The 24,031-nt window shown below is 47.0% G+C and overlaps 1 protein-coding gene across 3 annotated transcripts in view; it reads left to right on the top strand.

Annotated features, from left to right (window-relative positions):
* Positions 1 to 24,031, top strand: part of DAZAP1 (DAZ associated protein 1) — a 24,929-nt gene extending 898 nt beyond the window's left edge. The window contains exons 2-12 of one of the 3 annotated variants that reach the window (XM_071578241.1): positions 5,088 to 5,128; positions 5,531 to 5,697; positions 5,982 to 6,047; positions 6,708 to 6,815; positions 8,836 to 8,884; positions 13,182 to 13,264; positions 16,449 to 16,602; positions 18,542 to 18,571; positions 19,005 to 19,145; positions 19,940 to 20,122; positions 23,053 to 24,031. In XM_071578241.1, the coding sequence (XP_071434342.1) occupies positions 5,088 to 5,128; positions 5,531 to 5,697; positions 5,982 to 6,047; positions 6,708 to 6,815; positions 8,836 to 8,884; positions 13,182 to 13,264; positions 16,449 to 16,602; positions 18,542 to 18,571; positions 19,005 to 19,145; positions 19,940 to 20,122; positions 23,053 to 23,225 (1,195 nt within the window). In that variant the 3' untranslated portion in view covers positions 23,226 to 24,031. Of the gene's footprint in view, positions 1 to 5,087; positions 5,129 to 5,530; positions 5,698 to 5,981; positions 6,048 to 6,704; positions 6,816 to 8,835; positions 8,885 to 13,181; positions 13,265 to 16,448; positions 16,603 to 18,541; positions 18,572 to 19,004; positions 19,146 to 19,939; positions 20,123 to 23,052 lie in introns of those variants that run through there. The other 2 variants (XM_071578240.1, XM_071578242.1) reach the window with 2 other exon arrangements.

Below are 24,031 nucleotides of genomic sequence, written 5' to 3'. Positions count from 1 at the left end.
TGCGCTGGTGCGGCCTCACCTTGAGCCCTGTGCGCGGTTCTTTCCGACACAATGTAGGGAGGGTGTTTAAGCCATTAGAAAGCGGCCGGAGGAGGGCAAGGGAGTGGGGAAGGGCCTTGGGGAGCACTTGGTGTGTTCAGCGTGGGGAAGAGGGGATTGAGGAGAGATCTCATTGCAGTTGGAACTTCTTCGGAGGGGCAGGCACTGATCTCTGCTCTCTGTGACCAGTGACAGGACCCTGTGGGTCCCTTCCAACTCAAAAGGAATTCTGTGAACCCGCTGGGGACTTTGTTCCCGTGACTCATCAGGGCCGCCCCGAGGGGTCTGGCTCCCCACGTGGAGGAGAGGGACTGGCAAAGGTGGCACCGGGAGCCTCCCCTTGCCCCCCATGTGTCTCTGCCGTGCTGCCCTCATGAGCTCCTCTCTGCTTTTCTCTGCAGGGGGTGGGTTCCAGGCAGGAAAATCACGGTTTCAAGGGTTCACAGGAGTTTTGTGCCTTCAAACCAATAACCTGACATAGGTCTGGCTTTTCTGAGGTGTGTTAATAGCCACAAAGGCTTGGGTTGGAAGGGACCTTATGGATTATCCAGTTCCATTCAGTATTTTGGTGCTTCAGAGCTATATCTTAAAACCTGTGACACTGAAATTATCAGACTGCAGGTTTGGGCATGGTAGAGCTCGGAGTCTCAGAAACAAAATTAAAAAAACTCTGACTTGTTCTTCCACTGCAATTTTTGGCATAGAATTTGCCCCTGAGAACTGGTCACCTTGTTTGAAACTGTAGCAGACAAGAACCACTCGTCCTGTGCTGCCTGCAGTGCCTTGTAAGCTGCTTATTTACTGCTTGTTCTTAATTTGTAACTCCTAAAAATACAGGAGGCAAGATAAGGGGTTGGAATATCAGAGTGGAATGGTTTGGGTTGGAAGGGACCTTAAAGGTCCTGTAGTTCCAGCACAGGCCTGTTTAAATATGTAATATTTAAATAAATAAATAAATTTGCTCTGAAAGTGTTTTTATTTGCACCTGGGTCTTAATCACTGTTTGGTGCCTTATGAGAGACCTGGTCAGGTGTGACTTCCTGGGCTGTAGGTGAGTGCCAGGCTCCAAGTTATTCCATGGAATATCATCACCTCCCCTCCTGAGGAGGCTCAGCTGTCCCAGAGCTTGTTCCCAGTCATGGGCTGCTTAGGTTGTGATCCTTGGGGCTGTAATCAGATTGGGAAGGATTGGGGGTTAATCAGAGAAGGGAATTGCTTTGTTCTCCTCCTCCAAAAGTGCTCAGAGAGAAAGGTGAGAGGGTGGAACAAACAGCAGCTCTACTCAGCTGCTCTGGCTGTGTGGAGGAAGTTCTGGTTCAAAGCTGTCCTGAGAGGCAGCTCTGAATGGGAAGTTGTGAATTCAGCTGCTTTTCTAGACTGAGATTTTAAGAACAACCACTCAGGGAGGCTGAAGGACTTTCAGGTGTGCTGATATGAGTGAGGGGTGACCTTGCAAAATGTTACTTGTTGTAATTAATTATTACTTGGGCTGTTTTGGGTAAAAGCAAAGTGCTGATCTTTGTCCTTCTGTCCTGCAGCTCAGACACCAGAGGTGTTAATCAAACCCCAGACTGTTCATGTAGGCAAAGAGTTTTTACTTGTGTTGAGTTTTGGTGTTTTACAGCACCTTTTTTACTAATTCTGGGATTATTTGCTCCAGCAGCAAGTGTGTTTGTGGCAACAAAGAATAAATTTGCAAGTCAAATTCTCACAGGAAGGAGTGAGGCAGAACTTGTGAGGAGTCATTATCCTGCTTTCTGCTCCTGAAGCGATCCCTGTGGGAATTCTGCTGCTTCAGGAGTGCTGCACCTGTCGGGGTCTCACACAGCACACACTGTTCATGGTGCACAGACAGACCTGGTGGTTTGTGTTGTCACCTGGCTGAGCTGGGAATGGCTCTGCATTCCATGGTGATGGACTGTGGTGTGCTCCAAACACTCCAGTCTGTGACTTTGGAGCTTTATGGAGGTGTGGGCTGTGGTGGTGTCAGGAGGTGCAAATGAATAACATGGAAGAGGAACCTGAGGAGAGACTCATGAGGGGCAACTCTGCTCTCTGGGACCAGGAGCAGGACCTGAGGGAATGGCTGGAGCTGTCAGGGGAGGTTTAGGTTGGATATCAGGAAAAGTTTCCCCTCCCAGAGGGTGGTGGGCACTGACCAGGCTCCCCAGGGCAGTGGGCACAGCCCCAAGGCTGCCAGAGCTCCAGGAGTGTTTGGACAACACTCTCCTGGACAAGTTGGGATTGTTGGGGTGTCTATGCAGGGCCAGGAGCTGGGCTCAATCCTTGCTGGTCCCTTCCAACTCTGAATTTTCTATGAATTTCCTGTTATTTTGTGAATTTAATAACTGCCAGCCCATAAGCTGTTTGGACCACAGGTTTTTCAGGATGCAGCCTGGGTGAGACCTGAGGAAGGGGCTGAGCTGGGGGACTGAGCACTCACACAGCCCTCCTGCCACACAGCTGGCCTGTGTGGCATCACATCTGCATCCTTGGGAACTCTGGATTTAATGGGATTAGGAAACTCTGGCCCTGCTCTGTGTTCAGACCAATCCACGGAGGTGCCCAAGGCCTGGAATTCCTGGCTTGTGGCATTCCACAGTGTGTGCCCAAACTGGAGCTGATGGAGCTGGCCCTGGGCAGCCCAACTTTTCTGTCTCAGTCCATGTAGGGTGACTACAAATAATTATTAGTGGAATGGGAAGGTTTTAGTGACCTCCCTCCCTGCACAGCTTGGTGTTCTCTCAGAATGCAGCTGGAACTTTCAGATTGATCTAAAATAGATTGATTGTGTGTGCCAGGCTATCAAACTGAGTTAAAAACACCCAAACCCAATCCATAACTCAAATGTGGTTGGTCAGGAAGGTGTGGCTTTCAAAACTTCAGTGTGAATGTCATGTTAGATCAGCATTTTTTGTTTGCTGTTAGGAAATAGAGTTATTTCCTTATAGAACTTACTTTCCCTGAAAATAACAGCACTGGGAGCACACAGATTTGTGAGTGTTCTGTCTGTGGAGGGGGAACATGGTGAAGGGACAGCTGTGGAAGCCACCAGGAGATCCAGGTGTGGTGGGGACAGCAGGGTGAAGTTTGGCTGTGCCATAACATGACCTGTTGCTGAACCCTGGCTGGTGTTGAGCAAGGCCCTGAGCCTGTGCCAGGAGCCAGAGCTGCCAGAGGGAGCTGGGGGCACTTTTCCAATCCTTGAGGGAAACTTCGTCATCCCGAACATGCAAGTAGAAAACAGGCTGGTCTGGAGAGAGGGCAGGGCAGGGGTGACATGTCCTGTGTGTGCCACCTGGGCAGGGGTGGCATGTCCTGTGTGTGCCACTCTCAGAGGGGCTGGGCAGGGGTGGCATGTCCTGTGTGTGCCACCTGGGCAGGGGTGACATGTCCTGCGTGTGCCACTCTCAGAGGGGCTGGGTAGGGGTGGCATGTCCTGCATGTGCCACTCTCAGAGGGGCTGGGTAGGGGTGGCATGTCCTGCGTGTGCCACTCTCAGAGGGGCTGGGTAGGGATGGCATGTCCTGCATGTGCCACTCTGAGGGGCTGGGCAGGGGTGGCATGTCCTGCATGTGCCACTCTCAGAGGGGCTGGGCAGGGGTGGCATGTCCTATGTGCCACCTGGGCAGGGGTGGCATGTCCTCACGCATCACGATAACACAGGAGCAGATGCAGCCTCTGCCTGCTGTGACACTGAGGGCTGTATTTGCTTTGCATGTCACCAGCTCGGTTGTTTTCTGGCTGCTCAAGGAGACGCTTTGATCAGCTCTTAACAGTTGGTCTGTTTTTTTGAAAGACAAGACTTGTGTCACGTCTCGGCTTCTGACTTAGCAACAAAATTTCCCTTGATGGAACAAGGCTTGAAGGTGCTGCGTAGTATTGAATTTAGTTGCTTTGGCTGGTGCAGAAGGGTCGTGACATGTTGTTGTATCACAGAGAAGTGAATCAGAGTGCAAAGGGCTGGCTGGTTTTGTCAGTGCCCTGCAGGACCTTCAGGTCTCAAGGCTTTCACTGCCCTGATCCTCCCCAGTGCACCTGCAGCTCTGACTGGGGGTGACTGGTCTCTCACCACCCGTTACTTGCTCCTGAAAAAAGCAGATGAGAGGAAGTTTAATTTCTTTTCTTAGGAGAAATTCTTAATCCTACCCTGTTCCTGAGGGAGTTGTTCAAACACTCCTTGAGCTCTGTCAGCCTTGGGACTGTGATCACTGCACTGGGGAACCTGTTCAGTGCCCAACCACCCTCTGAAGGAAGATCCTTTTCCCAATATCCAACCTAATCCTCCCCTGACACAGTTCCAGCTGTTCCCTTGGGTCCTGTCCCTGCTCACAGAGAGCGAAGCTGCCCCTCTGCCTTCCCTTGTGAGGAAGCTGCAAACCCCCATGAGAGGGTTTTTCTGAGCTGGTGCCTCTACTGACAAGGGCTGAGCACTGAGGTGGCTGTGACCAACCTTTAATTACAGAGTAAATGACTTTGATGGAAGTTTTGTCACACCCAGAAGTTGATAAAGACGTGCAGAGCCGGCAGCCTGGCAGGAGCTCCTCTGAGCACCTACCCAGGCACCTGGGCATGCTCTGACATGAACCCCTGCAGATTTGGGTGCTCTTTGCAGAGGATGAGTTGTGTCAGTTTTAGGCAGTTTAGTTTGGGGTTTAGCCATGACTTTCTCATCTACTTGGCAATATCTGGAAACTGGATTTGTCCAATGGTTTCACAACGAGTAGCTGGATTAGTGCTGCTCTGTTATTTAGCACCTGCCACACAGGTTTGTCTTCTGTCTCAGGCCTGAGCTTGGCAGTTGTGCTTTTGCTTTCACTCCAGCAGCAGGTGCTGTGAGGCAGCAGTGCCTGACGGGTCTGTGGGTGAATGAGGGAGCTCAGAGCAGGAACGGAGGGAGGGATTGGTTTAATTGGCATGTTCAGTGTGGCAGTGGCTTCATAGGGCGTGTTGGAGGCCTCAGTACCCCCAGACATCCCCAGAACAGCCAACTTGGGCCTTAAATAAGATCTGATGTGTCCCCTAAACCTGCTGTGCTTTGTTTGCAGGAAGCTGTTTGTGGGTGGCCTGGACTGGAGCACGACACAAGGTGAGCAACGTCCTGCAGGTCTGGGCCCTTGTGAGCATCCAGTGTGCTCTGGGGGGAAGACTGGGCTGAGGTTCTCCTGCTCCTCTCTGTTAATGAATAAAACTTTCTGTAGAGAGAGCTCAGGTATTGCTGGGTTTATATTTTCTACCAGTGTTTGATGCTGGAGTTTTGTCAACTCCACAGCCAGCCATTTTTATAATTATTTTCCTGTGGTACTGTTTGTATGAGTGGGAATAAACTGTTAGACAGCATTGGTTTACAGGAGGTAAAATGTGATAATTTTCAGAAGATGAGTTTTAAGTTGTTTTTCTGTTTGCTTGTCTGTTGGCTCATAATTGCCAGCACAGTCTGGTGATGTCAGTGTCTGATTCTGTTTAATATTTGCTTCTTTTGCTTTAACAGAAACTCTTCGTAGCTACTTCTCCCAGTATGGAGAAGTTGTAGACTGTGTAATAATGAAAGACAAAACAACAAATCAATCTCGAGGATTTGGATTTGTCAAATTTAAAGATCCCAACTGTGTGGGAACAGTGCTGGCCAGCAGACCTCATACGTTAGATGGCCGAAATGTAAGTTGCGTTTGTGTTTTGGTTTGGGGTTTTTTCCTACTCCAGATTCAAAGATTTGCTTTAAATTCTTGCTCATTTGCAGACTGGAGAGTGTCAGAGTTACCTGGTTGTTGGTTTCAGTGATGTATTTAAGGCAGCTCTAACTCAGTGGTTTGTGTGGTGTTGGCAGTGGGTTTGTGCTGCAGGGCTGGGTGTCAGCAGGGCTGGGCTCAGCTGCCACAGTCATTAATTCTTAGAGCAAAGCTCTTCATTGTGAGCTCTGACCAAACTGGCACCTCTTCCAGATTGATCCAAAGCCATGTACACCTCGGGGGATGCAGCCAGAACGGACACGGCCGAAGGAAGGATGGGTAAGGAGAGATCCTTGTGTATCCTGCCTGTTGTCCAAGTGCTGGGTTAGCCTGTAGCCGTTGAACTGAATTCCCTTGGATTGCACCCATGTTTAAAGGCAGCAGGCAGTATGCAGGCCGTGAGTGTGGATTTACTTCTGAAAAATGTCTCACTTACGTTTCCATGGGCAGACTCCAAGTGCAGTGCAGTGATCGGGAGCACTTTGTCAGGTTGGGTGTGGTGTCTCTTGAGCTGTTAGTGATGCTTTTAGCGAGTTCCTCAGACTGCAGGGCAGTGTCTGGAGGGGCACTCGCAGGGCTGATGCTCTTCCAGCCCAACCCACACCCTGCAGCTTCATCACATGCCAGTGTAGAATGAGGAAATGGCTGCAGAGCACAGGCCCTGGATTTCTGGTGCTCTGGGACACTGAACCTCAGAGCTCAGAACGTGCTTCTCTTTCTTGCCAGGGAGACTTCAGGGCTGGAGATCTCCCCTCAACCTGCCCGTTGTTCACAGAATCATAGAATGGATTGGGTTAGAAAAGCCCTCTGAGACCATCAAGTCCAACGCTTGGTCCAGCTCCAGTCCCTTTACCAGATCATGGCAGTTCAGTGTGAAATGACAGAAGCAGCCACCTGTATTGTCCTTCTGACTGAGTTTTTTTCTCCTTGGTTTAGCAGAAAGGATCCAGGAGCGATAACAATAAATCCAATAAAATTTTTGTTGGTGGGATTCCTCATAACTGTGGCGAGACGGAGCTCAGGGAATACTTCAAGAAGTTCGGAGTGGTGAGTTACTGGGGGAAGGTGCTTCCCCTCCCTGCTGCCTCCTCTCACATTTCCTCAAGCTGCCAAATTTGGGGGGAGTTTGGACAAACTGCTGCAGGGGCACATGAAGCATTTTGTGGTAAACTGCAGTGAACTTTGATCATCTGGAAATGTCTCTTGACAGAACTTCCTCCTCGTGTAGAAGTTACTGTGCTGCTTCTGTCTCCTTGTTTAAGTATTTTTGGTGCATTATTGTGTCCCTTCTTCCAAAAACTCCCAAGCTGAGGTGGCTTGAGAATGATGTTTCTCTTCTCCATTGATCCCTTGCAGCTGAGCAGTGCACAATTTCTGTTGATATATTTTTTGGGAACAGCAAGTCCCTCAGTGGGCTGAATCATAAGATCCTGGTCTTTGTGTGCACATACAGGTTAAATTTGGGTCTCCTGCCATTGTTTTGGAGCAGTAGCTGCTTTAAGTCATCCCCTGGAATCAGCTGAGTTCTGGTGTCCCTGAAACCTCCATTCTGAGCCAAACTGCTGCTCATGTTGTGCAGCTTTTCATTCAGTTTGTCACCTCAGACTGAAGTTACTATTTCTTCTGATTTTTTTCCTATTTAGTTTTAATTCCCCTTTGTTCTAAGTCTCACTGCCCCTTTAAGACAATAAACCATTGAATTAAACAATTCAGCTGTGAATAAGTTTGAGGAAATTAAAGATTGCCTGAGGTAAATTCAGGACTGTGCAGTGAACATGAACTTGCCACCTCTGAGTGGCATTTAGTGTGGGGTTTTTATACTTCAGTCACCTTTCTCTAGGATTTCTTAGTGGCAGCAGAGGATTTGTAGAGGAACAACTTGATCAACAATTAAATCAATCATTTATCAATGATATTTAAAACTCCATTAAGATAATCTATTAAAACACAGCAAGGAGTGGCTGACAAATGTTTCTTTAGGAATTAGTGGCACTTTACTCATAGTATAGAAATCAGAATGGAGTTGTAATGAGTTCCTTTGGAGCAGTGGAGTCTCCCAGATGTTCTGTGGCCACAGACACTGATTTTAGCCTTGGTAATGAAGGCCAGTGTGAAGGGGATCCAAATGGATCAGTGGGGGGAAAAGTCTGGCACTGCCCTGTGCATTATCCCCCCTGGGGCCCAATCCCAGCTGGGGCATCCAGTAGGAAATTGCCAAGGGAGTGTGTGTGGTGCAGTAACTCAAAAGTGCTTTCTGTCTGTAAATAAAAGGTAAAATTGTGTCAGATTTTTAAGTTAACTCAGGGGATTCTGGTAAAAGTACTTCAGGATTTGAAGATATGACTTCATGAGATCACATCCATTTTGTGGCCACTTTTCTGCACCTGAGAAATTTCAGAGCAGTTCCTTCCAGCTGTTTTAATGTTGCTTTTGACATGAATGTTCCTCCTCTGATTTGTTTAAATTGTAGCTCACGGTGTTGTTTATTCTGAGAAAAATAATGGTGAAGCCCTTGAGCAGCTTGCAATTTCCATTTTTTCCTTGTTTTTTAAGTTAAAACCACAGTGCTGCTGCTCATCCAGAACTTAGAGGGGGTTTAAAGCTGTTTAAAGCATCAGTTTGGTGCTTTGGGCCACAGGGATGCTCCAGGAATTCTTTCAGAGCACATTTCTAAATGTGTTTGGAGCTCAAGCTGATTCTCATGGTGAGAGTGAGAATGGCTAAAAATGGGAAAAGTCATTTTTAAGAAGCTGCAATGATGATCTCCTGGAAAACAAACCTTTGGGGTGTTTTATGGGCCATGGTGTGGGTACAAACAATGTAATGACCTTAATGTTGGATTAAACTGTTAAGTGTGATGAGACAATACAGCAGATTTTTGGGGTGGAAGAGCTCAGGCTTTCTGAACTCCCAGGAAGAGCAATATTCCCGTTTTTAGTGCTGTGCCTGGGATTGGTGGCTGCAGTTGGATTGTGCTTTGTGGGTGCAGAGCAGGAACCAGCCTGTGGTGACTGTTCCAACCCTCCCCTGGCAGCACAGAGAGTAGAATTTCCCTTCTCTCTTCCAGGTCACTGAAGTTGTAATGATCTATGACGCAGAGAAACAGAGGCCCCGAGGTAAAGGCTGATCTAGTTTGTCCTTGAAATTTCTTCATACTCTCCTCTAGTCAGATGGCAAACTATTTCACACCATCAGAAAAGGTAGATTGTTTTTTTTTTCCTTCTGTTGCCTCAGGAAAAAGAATAATTCACTGGGCAAACATCACTTCAAGTCGAGACTCTTCATCTCTGGCTTCACTTGGGTCTGTGCATTTCAGCTCAGATGTTTCATGCTCATTTATGGGGTTTGGTTTTTTGAGATGAAATGAAATTTGATTCTCAAGCCACTCCTGTGGCTTAAGGTGCTTTAGGAAGGAAAAAAATAAGCAGATTTTCCTTCTGTTGCACATGACAGGTATGTTGGGTCTGTGAGTGCTTGGGGGGTGCTCCGGTCAGAGCACGAGGCAGGACAGAATCCATCCATCACCTGCTTTTTGTTTTGGTTAAATGGCTTCACCTCAAATTCAAGCAAAACCCTTCTTAAACCACACAAAGTAATTTGGAAATATATATATATATTTTTTTTATTGGGACCTACAATCCCTGGATGCCAAACTGCTTTTTAAGAGGGGAAAACACCCCAAAACCTGAAAGATTCACTGGATATTGAATCGAGTTGGGAAAACCTTTGGTCAAAATATGAAGGGAGTTCCATGTCACCCATGTCCCATTGCATCCACCATCAGTTTGCCAAGGAAGAGGCAATACTTTAGCTTTGCTCCCACCCTGCAGCATGTTTGACATGCTAGAGAATAGTTTGCCATCTGAACTTTCATTTCTCTTCTGCCTCATTATTAAGAAGTTTATCCTTCACTTCATATTTATTAAGCTGTTAAGTCTTAGTTTTATTTTTAATTTAGACATACATCCTTAGTGACATATTTAAGTGTTTCATAGTAAAGTATGGTAATGTTAAGTAAGTTCTTTTTGTTTCTTTTCTCTCTGTGAATTGTTTGACTGTGATTAACGATATCTCTTTAGATTTCTTCTCTCTAGGTGATAATTTATCACAGAGGTACAGGCCAGTTCCGCAGTCAGAGGAGGGACGGGCTTTGTCTTTTATTGGAGTGTAAACGAAGTTTCAATATATTTGTTTTTTTGTTTTCTTGCTTTAGGTGTCCTAATCTTCTTTCAACAGATACCTTTGAATTAAGCAGCACATAAATCCATCTGTTACAATGCTCTAGAGCAGCTGGGTTTGGGTAGAGGAGACAAAGACTTGGGGGCATCCCAGTGTGATTTGGGGCTGGAGTTCTGGAACATTTCAGTCATTATTGTGTCATCTCTACCCTTGCAATATTTAATCCCAGCATTGCAGCCTCTGAGCAAAAGATACTAAAACATCCTGCCTAGTCTGGATTAATCCTGCCTCTGCTTAAAGCTCTACTAAAAACACAGGGAAAGGAGGGCTTAGGGTAGAGCACAAGTGCCAGGTGGGTGGGTGGTGAAGGTGGGAGAGCAGGTCTGTCTCCATCCACATGTTCTGCAGAAAACTTCCCCCTTAATCCATCTGATTTCTTAAGCACTTCTTGAATCCTCTTGCTCTCCCTTTCACTTTGTGCTGTTGCATTGTCGTTTTAGAGTTGTAACTAACACTCATCTCCTCAGACAGCCTTGTCAGTCCCTGGGGGGTTCTAGGAAAAATTCCTTGGAGTTTGTATTGGGTTTTCCTGGTAGTGCATCCCAGAACACATTTTCTCTTGCTTTCCCTTTCTGCTCTGTGTTCTCTTGCTACTCTGTTTCCTTGTCCTTTTAAGTGATGCCTTAATGACTGTATTTATAAAATTCCAGGGGCCAGTTCAGTTCCAGCTCTCCTCGTCCCCTCCTGAACTTTGCCTTCTCCCACTGACTTTACCACCCTTCCTTTAGGAGTGCACATCATTTTACTGTTTTGCCTTTAGGAGGGGGGGAAATGATCCCTATTCCCAATCCCTGTTCCTGATCCTCCTGCCTTCAGCTCCTCAGGAGAGCCCTGGGATCCACAGTCTCAGGTGATGCCCTTGAGGAGCTGATGGTGTCAAACATGCACGTCCTCTCTGCTTCCCCTCAGTCCTGCCTGTTCCTGCCAGATCCCCTGCCAGCTCTGCTCCATCCCAGCCCTTCCCAGAGCCCCAAGCACAGGCAGCTGTTACATCCCTAAGGAACAAAGTGGCTTTGGACCAGTCTCTGCTTCCCCTGGTTCCTGTTCTTGGCCGAACCAGCAGCTGGAAGGGACCGACAGGTTCTCACTGTGTTCCTTCTCCTCTTCCCTTGGCTGCAAACCAGCCCCACTGCTCTGGTCTGGTCCTCTTGGAGTCCTGCTCAGTGCAATGTGTTTCTCCAGTCCTTAATAATGCCCTGCCCTTCAAAAACTAAACCTGTGAACTGGGGGCTTTCATCACTTCTCTGTTTAAAACTTCACCTTGGAATTTCGCTGTTACACTCTGAATTCTTCACTGTTCCTGGTCTTGTGGCATTTGACCCTTTTGAAACACCTTTTTTTGTTTCTTTACTGGCTTCCTCAATGTCCTCTTCCTCTCCCTCTTCCTTTTCCTCCCCCTCCAGCCCCATCCCACAATCTATTCCTGTCCCTCAGTCTTGGAATCAAGTTGAACAACCACCATCAGATACAGATGGAATCCATTATTTTTTCTTTCCCATCTCTTTTTAGGTAAAGGCTGGAATATTAAACACATGATTTAAGTACCAATAATTTTCCTCTGGCTCCAATACTCATATTTCTGGTTAACTCAGACAAATATATTGTGATGAAATGCTGCTCTCAGCTTGGAGGCTGCTTTCATCACAGCCCCACTAAACTTCGTTTATACTGCCAGTCTCTTGTGTGTGGGAAATGCCAAGTTTTTTCCTTTTTATTTTCAGTTTATTTTAGTGATGTCTTTTGCTCTTGTTGCTGACAGCAGAATTTGACCTGCTGGAATCTATTTTGGCCTGTATCTTTGTGTATTTTTTTATATATATATATATATATAAACTTCCTCTACACTAGGCCTCTTTGGGCTTACCCAACGCCGTTGGGTAAGCGTGGAGAGACATTCCTGTGCTAGACCCTGTATTCTGTAACGCTTTAGAGCAAGATTTGGCTGCTGTCAGCACTAGCTGCAAAGCAAAACGCAAACCAAGGGGGAGATCTTGGGTTTCAGAAAAGCAGAACCGCATCCATGTTCCATTCGCTTCCGACGACGCTTCCGACGCCGCGCCTCGGGTCTCCTTTCTAATTTTTATTGCTCTCCCCTGAGCTAATCCAAAGAATGGCACAATTCCTGTTCTGCATGTTGTCCCTCCCTGCCCTGGGCCGGGGCTGTCCCCCGTTGGGTGATGGCATGAGCAGCCTGTGGGATTAACCACGATTTTGCCACTCTCTCGGCTGCACCAGCAGCTACAACCTACCTGCAGTGGTTCTCAGAGGGACCTCCAAAGAGGGATCAGCCCCGGGGCTCTGCCTCCTCTCCAGAGTCTCCTCCAGGCATCAAAAGCTGCTGGATCCAGCTGAGCTGCCCCCAGCGAGGGCTGTGGTCAGGGGAGAAGAGGGAATGAGCCACCTGTGGGGAGCTGGAGCAGTTGGGGGCAAAAAGGACTGAGAAGTGTTGTGTAGATTTTAAAGAGAAAACCAGCAGGAAATACAAGAAATAAAGTAGATTAAGGATGTGGCAGCAATACCATGTCCTGTATAAGCAACACCCCACAGGGGTTGCTGTGTTGGGAAGGAGCAGCACCCGTTCTGTGCTTTTAACAAGGTGTGGAAAACTTGAGAACCTCTGATGTAGGTTGTTAGTTTCTGAAGCTTCTCATTCATCCATGGAGTGGTAAAATTTTTTCATGCTTTAACAGCTACATTTCAAAACCAACTTTCTTATTTTCCACGGGCAATATTCCCTAACTGGAAGCTGGGCTTAAGGGATGGGAGGAAGTTGCTTTGCAGCTTTGGGGAGCAGGGGTAAGTTAGGTTTTCCTTGGGAAACTAGGCTGATCTGAGAAGAGCAGCAAAGTTGCTTGACTTTTAACCTGCTGTCCCACAAGTATTTTGGTTTTAGCCCTTTTTTCCATTTCCTGGTAGGTGGATGAGGAATAAAATCAAATTAAAAGCCTGTTAAGGAGCTCAGTTTGAAGCTGCATGTGCGAACCACGACGAGGCACTAACTGCCTCACCACAGGAAGTATCCATTGCAATTTTGGCAGAGTTTCTGGCAATTGAACACAAGTGTCGTTATCTGAAACCCCTGCTTGAACCCTTGGTCTGCCCCTAATACTGTTCATCATCCTGTTTTGTGTCACAACACCCTGCTACCTTGATTCACTCTTCGTCGTTGGCTAGGTTTTGGATTTATTACTTTCGAGGACGAACAATCAGTGGACCAGGCTGTCAACATGCATTTTCACGACATCATGGGCAAAAAAGTGTGTAGTTGTAGTTTTATTTTACCTTAAGAAAGAGCCAAGTCTTGGGCAACGAGTGATTTCACTGGGGAGTAGGACTTAATCCTTGATCCAGGTGGGAGAGCACAGAAGTCCAAATTCAAGGCTTTATCCATGAAGGTGGGGAAAGTCTGAGTTTGCAGGAACAGGTGAGAAGGAAGGGAAGTTGTGGGGACAGCCTGAGGAAGGGAGGGCTGGAGTTCAGCCTGAGGGCTCTTCTGGTTGGGGTGAGGCCTTGTGTGTACAGACCTGGGGTTGCTCTGGCAGAGCAGAGCTCATACTGGGATGAACTGGTGCTCACTCCCTTCAGCTTGAGCACTGCTGTGGTGCAAGGATGAGGCAATTTCAGTGATTTCCAGCTGTCTGAAAACCAGAATCCCAGTGAAATCCGAGTTGTTCAGGGCTTGGTTTGACATACCACTCCTTCAGATGTGACTTGATACTCAAATTTTGAGGTGGTGTGAGACAATCTGCTTTGTGTTATCTTAAACTTGAAAAGAAAAAAGGGAAAAAAAAACATCCTGAAGGATTGGTTTTTTAAAAAATTGGGTCACTTACTGTGAAACTTTGATACCAACCCACATACTCTATATAGTATTTAACCACAATGCAGTTAAGTGACCTCTGGTTGTTTCATCTTCATACTGTGTTGTCAGCAAACGAGTGTTGGATAGGGAGGAATTTTTTAGGCTCCTTTGATGTTACTCAGCAAGAAACGTGTTTCTACCTGTGGAGAAAAAGCCCCTAAAAGCAAAGTAAATTGTTGCAGGACACCTGAGTTTTATAGAGAGAAAAGAATAACTTACAGAAAAATGAACCACAGGAAATTCCTGTAAATTGAAGTCCTTGCAAGTTTAAGGTATATTGAGGTTTTAAAGTAAATGTTAAAACTGCTAAACTTGGAGTGAGGCAATTCAAGAAGATTCTTACATTCCTTAAATAATTGCAATGTATGATTTTTTTTTTGTCTTTAAAGTCTTTTATGTGCTGCTATTTCATAAGCATTTCCTCACCTTGTAGGGGAAATATTGTGCATATCAGTGGAGTTTTGGTTAGTGATGTAGTAAATAATGGCTCTGATTCCTATGAACTTGTTTTGGGGATGAGAGGTGGGTGATTTCCTGACAGTGGAAACAAAGGAATGTGCTTGTGTGATCCAGAACATCCGGGCATGTTCTTGGTTCCTGGTGTTCCCCTCCTGTGGGCAGCCACAGTAAATTACATTGGTATGTGTGTGAATTGCCTGAATCCCACAATATTCCCTCATCTGTCCTTGGAATTGCCTTCAGTGACCCACTGAGGTGAGAGCTGATACCACAAAGCAGCAGATACAATGGGAACAAAGATCCCTGAGGTTCTGGGAGAGGCTGGAGAGCCCCATGTGAGTCACCTCATGCTCTGGGTTTGGATCATGTTCTCAAACAAACCCAATTCCAAACTCAAATAATCTATTTTTTCCTTTTATTCCCCTTCCAATGACACAAAAAGCAGAATTCAGGGATTTTCAGCTCGGAACAATGAAGCTGCCTCAGTTTTGGAGGTAACTTGGGATTTAGGCAGGTGTGGAATAATTTGAACCTCCGTATTGCACAGGGAATTTTCAGTCCTCAGTTTGGCAGTTCCTGCTTCCAAACGTGCACTGAAAAATTAATGGGATTCTTCCACGAGGATTAACGAGCTCCAGGTCCCCTGCTCTCCTCCACTGCCTCATCATGCCTGCTTTAAAAATGGTATCTCTGTCTTTTTGGTAATTAAAAAGGTATTGCTGAAATGAATCCATATGTTGTTGAAAGGAGAGGAAAAAAAATTAAAATTGCAAGAAGGCCTCTGCTTTTGTAAGCAATAACCGAATTCCCTCAAGGCAAATGTGTTAAGACTCATTAATTTGAGTCCTTTGAAAAATTCCCTTGGTTCCTCTCTGGAAGGGCCTTGAGCTGACAGAGATTTGGTTACTGTCATGTCTGGTGTCCTTGGGGCATCGGCGGGAGGGGCACGGGGGGCTTTGTCCTTGCCTTGTGCCTGTTTCCTGTTTGTTCTCTGACATGAATGGCTTTTAAGACATGGCAGGAAGAATTCTGAATACTTTATTTTCCATACTACCCAGGCCCATTGATGATTGAGATTTATTTTCTTTGTACTCTGGCACCCATTAAAATTAATCATGAAATAAAAAAAAAAGCCTCGAATTCAGCGAGTGCTGAGAGAGTTTCATTAAATCAGAGCTGGATTTTTTTTTTTGAGAGGTTTATGGTGAATGTGCAGCTTATTTTAAGTAGGTCAAATGCACTTATTCCATGGCTGGGAACACTAGGATGTTTTATCTTGGAATAAAATAAGTTAAGCACTGTGGCTTACTAATTTTTAAAACAGGAGGGTGTTTGTCACTGACTTAACACAGTATGAAGATTTGCTTCTTATTGACTCAACTGTCCATTTTTATTACTTGCATGTTTGTTTACTTTTTTGTTAGATGTAATGTAAGATTCTCTTATCACATCCATTCCCTCTGACATTGTTTGAGTTAATTGAGATTCTTTAAGCGTTAGCCTGGGGAAGGTAAGTCTTTATCTTCCATTAGACATTTAAATAAAATATTAAGTTAAAAAAAAAGAAAACAACATTAAAAAAATCAATCAAAAATGTGTGTTTCTCAGGTATGAGCTGAAATTGCCATTAGCTGGGGTGGGTTAAACTGTCACTTCCAAATGAACCCCAAAAGTGTTTGGTTAAAGCATTAGTACCCTTTTTCAGAGCAGCCTCTTCACTCAAAATTCTGTTTTTTTAACCGAAAACGTTGTCTTTGTAACTCCTGCCTTGACCATTAAATCAGCCTGTCATGAATGTACAAGATTCTGCTGTTGTAAGTGCAGAGCTGCTGTAAGAGGGTACTGCTGTTTTAAGATTAAAGCCAACAACACTGGAGTGATTTGTAGGATTGTTTATCTCGGAATCCCTCAACAATAGGACTTGTAATGTCTTACCATCACCTACAACACTGTACCTGAGAAACATTGTAAATTACTGGCCTTAAGTTTAATAATTAAGTACTTAGACATAAGTCATAAGATGCTAAGTGTAGTCTTAAGTGTACCTGCGGGTGTGTGTGAGGGGTCGGGGGGTGCAGGAGCCCTCCCCGTCCCCCCTGAGCATTCCTCTGTTTGTTTAGGTGGAGGTGAAACGCGCCGAACCTCGGGATAGCAAGAGCCAAACTCCGGGGCCACCGGGCGCCAGCCAGTGGGGGAGCAGGATCATGCCAAGCGCTGCCAACGGCTGGGCAGGGCAGCCCCCTCCGACCTGGCAGCAGGGATATGGCCCACAAGGTACTGGGATACCTCTCTAGCCTTCCCTGTCACCTGTCTGGCCCCTGCAGCTCCACTGCAGGCTGGATTTCTGGCATTGGTGGTATTCCCAATTTCCCTGCTGGATTACTGATAGCAGGACTGGCATTCATAGAATCAGTTGGGCTGGAAAAGACCTCCGAGATCAGCAAGTCCAACCCTTGATCCAACCCCACTGTGATCACCAGCCCAGGGCACAGAGTGCCCTGGGCTGGTGATCACAGTAGGGTTGGATCAAGACGTGGTGGATCAAGACATGGTGGATTCTCCCCCAGTGCCACATCCATAGAATCGATTGGGTTGGAAGAGACCTCTGAGATCATAAAGTCCAACCCTTGGTCCAACTCCAGTCCCTTTACCAGATCATGGCACTCAGTGCCACGGCCAAGCTCAGGTTAAAAACCTCCAGGGATGGGGAATCCACCCCCTCTCTGGGCAGCCCATTCCAATGCCTGAGCACTCTCTCTGCAAAGAATTTTTTTCTGATAATCCAGCTTGAACCTCCCCTGGCAGAGCTTGAGCCCATCGTGCCCCCTTGTCCTATTGTTGAGTGCCTGGGAGAAAAGACCAACCCCCACCTGGCCAGAACTTCCCTTCAGGGAGTTCCAGACAGTGCTGAGGTCACCTCTGAGCCTCCTCTTCTCCAGGCTCCTCTTCCCCATCCCGGTCCTTCCTGAGGCTGCTGAGGTTGTTCCTTACCTGCTTTTCCAAAGATCTCTTTCATAGGGCACAGGGCAGTGTGTTGTGCCAGGTCTGGCACGTGTCCCAGGTGTCCTTCACCTGTTCCATTGGTATCTGCCTCCCCCTGCCTTGGGGGAACTCAGAGAAGGTGTTGAGAAAGCTCCAGGTGTGACTCCAGCTGTGAGAGCAGCGAGCCCTGCATGAGACCCCAAGGACAAATTGGGTTGAAATAAAGCTTTTCAAGGATGAGTCAATTTCAAAGGAAGCTCTAAGGAGAATTTGAAAGGGATGAGGGGAAAACAGATGGTCTTGTCTTTGGATTTCATTGCTTAATGTAGCCTGGAAAAGCACCAGGCAGCTCTGGGGCTGGTAGTGCAGGAGCTCTTACTGCAGATCAGGAACCCTCCGGGCTGAGGAGCAGCCACGTAGTTGGGTTTGATGGCTGCAACCCCCACGGGGTTCTGAAGGCAGGATAAATATGCTGAGTTCATCCAAAGACAATTTTGATAACTCAGGGGAGAAATGCAGTGGGATAATTGAGTTGGTGTGATTTGCTTGCTCTGAGAGATGAGAAATGTTCACCTGGGGCTGCAGGGAGTATGGCTGCTCCGTCCCTGCTCCCAGGGATGGGATTGCAGTGCAGGGATGGCTCGTTTCCCCCGGTGCTGATTAACTGGAAGGCTGCAGCTGAGGGTTGGCATTGTGCACAGATGTGTTAATCTGCAACTGGAGAAACTCCATTATTTTCCATGCAGTGATTAGTAGGGAAAATGATACCTGATCTCCCAGAAAGATTAATGTCAGGCACAAACGTGTTTATCCTTCAGTCTTAAAGCTGCAGAATGGGGAAGGCTTTTTTATGGTTCAAGAACTTCAAAACCAACTGGGATAAACCTGGTAGTAAACTAAAAATCCTTTGGGTGTGTAATCAGCTGGGATTCTCCAGGGTGTTGGTCTTTATAGTACCACAGATTCTTGCACTTGGTAGATGGCAGCTGATTTGGGTTTGGGGACTGCTGTCTATTCTGAGTGTTATTCCTGAATGCTTGAGAGTCTTTCCAGATTTGCATATTCAGAAAGAGACCCAGAATATTTTCTTGGACCATAAAAATAGATGTGCAAGGGACACTGGGTGGATACCAAGTCTATCCCAGAGCCAGATCCCTTCTCTTGCGTCATCCCTGCTCCAGAGTGCGCAGATCCAGCGATGTCTGAGGCTCCTCTTTTTGTTCTGTTGTAGGGATGTGGGTGCCAGCTGGACAGGCAATTGGTAAGTGCATTATATGGGACCAGTTCTGACAGAAAAAATCCTCCTGAGCGCGGGTGCAGCTTCTTGGGGCACTCACAGTGATTTGTGGGTTTCTGTAGGATTTAACCTACATTTAAAAGCTTGATTGAATTTGTCCTGGAAGAAGGAAGGGGAAGACAGTGGATTCTTAACAGCTCAGTAATGGGAGCTGACACACATCCTGCTGTTCCAGCCACATTAATTTGTTATCAAGGGATTACTTGCTAAACTGCAATTATTTACAGTGGGGATACTTGGAGGACAAACATTTCCCAAAGAAAGGATTCATAGAAGGCTGAGCCTGTGTTTGAAATCCATCCAACAGCCTTACCCCATCTAGAGGAAGCTGACTCCAGCAGCAGCTCCTTGATATTATTCACCTGCTTCATTTTTTGGGTTTCTCTTTGTTTTCCAGGTGGATATGGACCCCCTCCTCCGGGCAGAGGAGCTCCTCCCCCTCCACCACCCTTTACCTCATACATAGTCTCCACACCTCCCGGGGGATTCCCACCTCCACAAGGATTTCCACAGGGCTATGGCACCCCTCCACCATTTAGTAAGTGACCCTCAGGAGCTGGAGCACATCCAGCACCAAATTCAGCTTTTCTCTGGGCTTGGATTTTCCCCCTGTGTTTCACTTGTCCTTAGTTATTTTATATTCTGAGTTGTAATTAGCTGAATCCTTATTTTTGCCAGGGACTTGAATTATTTTTTTTCCTTGGATGCAGTAATAATTTATATTCTCTAGTTTAAATCTGTGTTGCTGACAGATATATTGTGTACCACTGTTACATTTGGGAGAAAACCTGGAGCTCACTGCTGGCGACCTGGGCCAGACACAGGCAGGGATTTTTTGGAGGAGCTTAAGGAATTAAGGTCACAACTGGCATGGGAAGTGTAAATAGGATTTTAGCATCCACCCCCTTCAGGGCACCTTTTCAAAAGTCTGGTCACAAACCTGGTTTAAAGAAGATGGAAAATAGCACCCAGTTATCTAGAGTTGCTCTTCCCTCCCAAGATCTTGGAAACTGTGGCTTCCTCCTCCTTTCTCCTGTGTGTGAGCACAGGGTTGGGTCCCCAGGTCTGCTTTCTCCCCTTCTCTGTGCTGGTTGCTGCAGTCTCTGCCTTTGGGGCGACATTTTTCCTACCTGTGGAAGGTGAGTCGTTGAGGTTTCTGCACCCTGGTGGTTACCATTGTGTGGAGATGAGTTACTGTACACCCAGTTTGGTTTTCATAGACTTAGAAATGGTTTTTTAGAAAATTCCATCATGCTGTAAAGCCGAGCAGGACGTTGGGGTGGTGTTTACCTGTGTCTTTTCACATGTGCTTTGTGCTTTTTTGTGCTCCAGGTTTTGGTTATGGTGCTCCACCTCCTCCACCTGACCAGTTTGCCCCCCCTGGGGTCCCTCCTCCACCTGCCACCCCGGGGGCAGCACCACTCGCTTTTCCTCCACCACCACCACCATCTCAGGCAACTCAGGACATGAGCAAACCCCCAACTGCTCAGCCAGAATTCCCTTATAGTCAGTTTGGTGAGTACCTGGAGCTTTCCTTTCCTCTTGGATAGAGAGTCAGTGTTGGACACAGTTTGCCAGCACTGAGGGCACTCCTGCAGGGTGGGAATGCTCCCAGCAGCTCAAGCCATCTTTAACTCATGCAATACTCAACCCAGAGGGCAGTTTCTTAGTCAGCTCCAAATCGTTGCTTGTGTGCTCTGAAATCACCTTCAGAGGCTTGTGCACTGCCAGGAGGAATTCCTGTTTTCCACTCTCCCCAGATCTGCAGGTAAAACTTTTTCCTCCAAGAGCTTCACAGTTTATGGTGAACTTTTTTTGTGTCACAGACATTGAGATTGGAGAACAGACTTCACGAGGGAGAGCAGCATCAGAAGGCAGGCAGTGCAGGTTTAAGGATCCAAGCTGGTGCCTTTTCCTCCCTTTTTCCATTCCTTCCCCATCTCTCTGGAGGTGCAGTTCTGTAAAGTTTTATTGTGCTCTGTAGATGACTTTCAGGTAGGTGATAGAAGACATTCAGGTAACAAGTTTTAAACCAGACAGACAGGATGACAAAAGATGAAATATTTTAAAAATTGCAAGGCAAGTTCTTGTGCTCCTGAGGAAAATTTCTGCTGCTGTTCCCTATGGAAGCTCACTGGGAATTCTCATTCTCATCTTGCTCTTCTCAGCCTTATTTTCGAGCAGAGCTTTCCCAAGATCTCTCCAAAGAGCTCTGAACTGCTTTTTTTTTTCCTTTAAGGGATTGTAATTGGTCACTTTTACTTCTGAAGGGATTTTTTACAAGCAGCAGCCCTGTGGATTCAGCTGTTCCCTGCTTGAACATGTTCTCCATGTGGTAGTGATGCCTGGTGTGAACTGCCTACAGAAACTGCAATGAGATAAACACTTCACAAAATTTATTTAAATAGATACTATTCAAAGTTCCAGAAGCAGACTCTGAAGGAGGATGAGCCTTTCAGATGTGTTTATAAAGCAGAATTTGTTCCCCTGCTGATGAATTCGAAATGTTTTTTTTTTCATTTGTTTGTTACAAACACAGTTGATTTCATGGATAGTTTTGCCCTTGTGACTCAAGGAAGTTTTTCTTGTTGTGCCACAAGTTGGCTCTTTGCAGTCTCTTGAAGGGGGTGAGAGGCAAGAATGGGGCTCAGATGTTGGGTTTTTGTGTAAGGGCAGTACAGCTCTTGATGTTTGTGAGCTGGTTGGGTGGAAACCCACAGTGACTGCCCCTGTTCCCTCCCCAGGCTGCTGCCTGGTCTGGCTTCAACCTGGTAATCGATCTGAGCTCTGCTTCTTGAGCCAGAGTCAAACCATGGAGCTGGCACAGCCCTGGGAAGAGCAGAGGGATCAGGAATCAGGGAATGCAGCATGTCCTGATAGGATGTGTAGGTGTGTGGGGTGTCCTTTGTGATAAACAACACGAGCTGTGGTTTGCACCACATAACTCGGCACTCGCAGTGAGAACAACTCGGGGTTTGTTTTTCCACTCCCAGCAAACAGTTCAGCTGTAGTTTTGGGTCCCAGCTTAATCTGTGTCCAAACAAACGCCAGGAGAAGCATTTGGGGCTCCCAGAGCCTGTCACAGCTGTGTTTTGGTCTTCAAGTCCTGAGGGACAGGCAGAGCTTGAAACTGAGCTACTGAAGACGTGCTAAGAGACTTTGTTTGGGATTAAGAGAGTTAAACCTGCTCTAAGCCTGCACAGAGAGAGGCTGCACTGCAGAAATGCACTTGGTAATTAGGTGCCTTAATACCATCCTTCAGAGCAGGGGCTGGCACTGATGCCAGGATTAAGAGTTGTATTTAATTATGGGAATTTGAATTAAATTTCTCAATTTCTCAGTGTTCTTAATTTACATCTAGTTGATGTTTCACATTGGCAGCAGGAATTCTGCCCAGTCCTCCATCACCTTGTTTTTCTCCCTGTCCCCAAATTCTGCTCACTCTAAACCTGTTCTGAGTGGTCTGTGGTGTGGGTTATGTCACAGAGAGGTGGTGACAATGTCCCTGAGCTGGGGACAGTGTGGCAGGAGAGAACAAAGTGAGTATTTATTAACTTAAGGTGCTGTAGCTTAACTGTAGTTGAGACACAGCAGCTGTCCAGGCTCCAGGGGTACCTGAGCTTGGAGGCTGTTGGTGTAGGACACGTGGGAGAAGGGCTTTGGAGTTCCTCATAGACTCTCTTAGCCAGGTTGGAAGTGTTCCCACCATCTGCAGCTCAGAAGGTTTGGAAGTGGAGCCTTTTTTTTTTCAACTTGGAACAAATAACACTTCTGACAGTTTCTGGGGAAGGGTGTTGCGGTTAGGGGCAGCTTTGGGCCAAGAGTTCCATATGAAGTATGCCCTTCTGGGTTCTGCTTTGCCCCCTTGTGTTTCAATTCACACTCTTGGATTTGAGTGTTTTGAGAGACTGATTAATTAGAATAAATATTTGGGCAGCTAAACGCGTGTTTTGAAAGGGAAGTTGAAATTGTCTGTTCAGGAAGAGAAGGTGTTTGGGTGTCCCAGTGCTGAAGCTGAGTCCAGCAACTGTGTGTTCAGTCTGAGGCACTGTGAGATTCCAGGGAATACTTCCTGGCCCCACCTCTGCCTGTGCTGGATCTGACATTTAAAAACCCAGCCCCAAGTGAAGTTGCTCAGAAGGAGTGACAGGACAAGCACCCTCAGGAGCCCCCTCACACCTCAGAGCAGTCCCAGTGGGATCTGAATGCCAGCCTGGCTGGGATGACCCCAGAATACAGCCCCCCATTCCTCCACACCTGTCCCCTTCCCTTTGTGCCTGTTTCCTCTGTGTGGAAGGTAAATCCCTGCAGGAATTCAGAGCAGCTCCTTCCCTGAGGTGTTGGGCCCAGAGTCTGTCCCAGAGCCCCAGCACCACAGCATGGAGCGGAATTTGTACCCGTGGCTGCTTCTGGAAGCTGATCCTGTGCCTTTCCCTTCTCCCCAGGGTATGGACAAGACTTGAGTGGGTTTGGACAAGGTTTCTCTGACCCCAGCCAGCAGCCCCCTCCCTACGGAGGCCCCTCGGTGCAGCCATCCAGCGGCCCCCCGGCCGGAGGCAGCGGGTTCGGCCGGGGACAGAACCACAACGTGCAAGGATTCCATCCCTACCGGCGCTAGCCTGGGCTGGCAATCAGGGAGTGCTGTCCACAGGGATCTCTGGGACCAGCTGAACCCCGGGATCCCAGACTTCTGAACTTGTGACAATCACATACTTGATGGAAGAAAAACCTAACAACAATTTTTTTGGGGGTGGGGGGTGGGGGCAGATGGCTTCTGAAGGCAGAGCTGTGGGTGTTTGGACTGCAGTTTTTAAAGATTTTTCCTTTCTCTAACCCATCAGCACAAATAAAGAAAATGTCACTGGTTCAAACTACAGGGTTTTAAAAATGTCTTCAGCTTTAATTCAAAACTTCAGGTTTCTTTTTTTTGAAATTATTTTTCCTGAGCCTTTGTTTTACCGTATATTGTAAACTTTTATGTTTAAAAGAAAAAAAAATATATACATTTACAGATTGTGAAATTTTTAAGAGAAATTTTCTACTATGTATGCTGGCTTATTTTTTAATTTAAAACAGGGTTTCCGTGGGTGCTGTCGGAGGTGGGCGAGGGCTGCAGCCCCTCCCTCCCTGCCCACGGTGGCGCTGGGGCGGAGGGATCCGAAACTCTGGGAGTTGACAGAAATCTACTGAGTGTATTTTGCTGTTGTTGTGGGGCAGGGGGGCAGAGCTGGGCCAGGGCAGGGGCAGGACCTGCGGATGCACAGAGGCACTTGTGGGTCTGGGCTCCGTGTGCCCCCCGGGGTGTGGGGGGCTCTGGGGGCCTCGGTGGGGTGGAGATTTCCCTCAGGCAAAAGGTTTCGGTGCGTTTGGCACTGGAGTGCTGAGCCCTGGTTTGAATAAAGACAAGAACCTTTGGATTAGAAA

The sequence above is a fragment of the Pithys albifrons genome, chromosome 27 (genome assembly GCF_047495875.1).
Source record: "Pithys albifrons albifrons isolate INPA30051 chromosome 27, PitAlb_v1, whole genome shotgun sequence".
NCBI lineage: Eukaryota > Metazoa > Chordata > Aves > Passeriformes > Thamnophilidae > Pithys > Pithys albifrons.
This window is presented reverse-complemented; position numbering and strand designations above follow the sequence as displayed.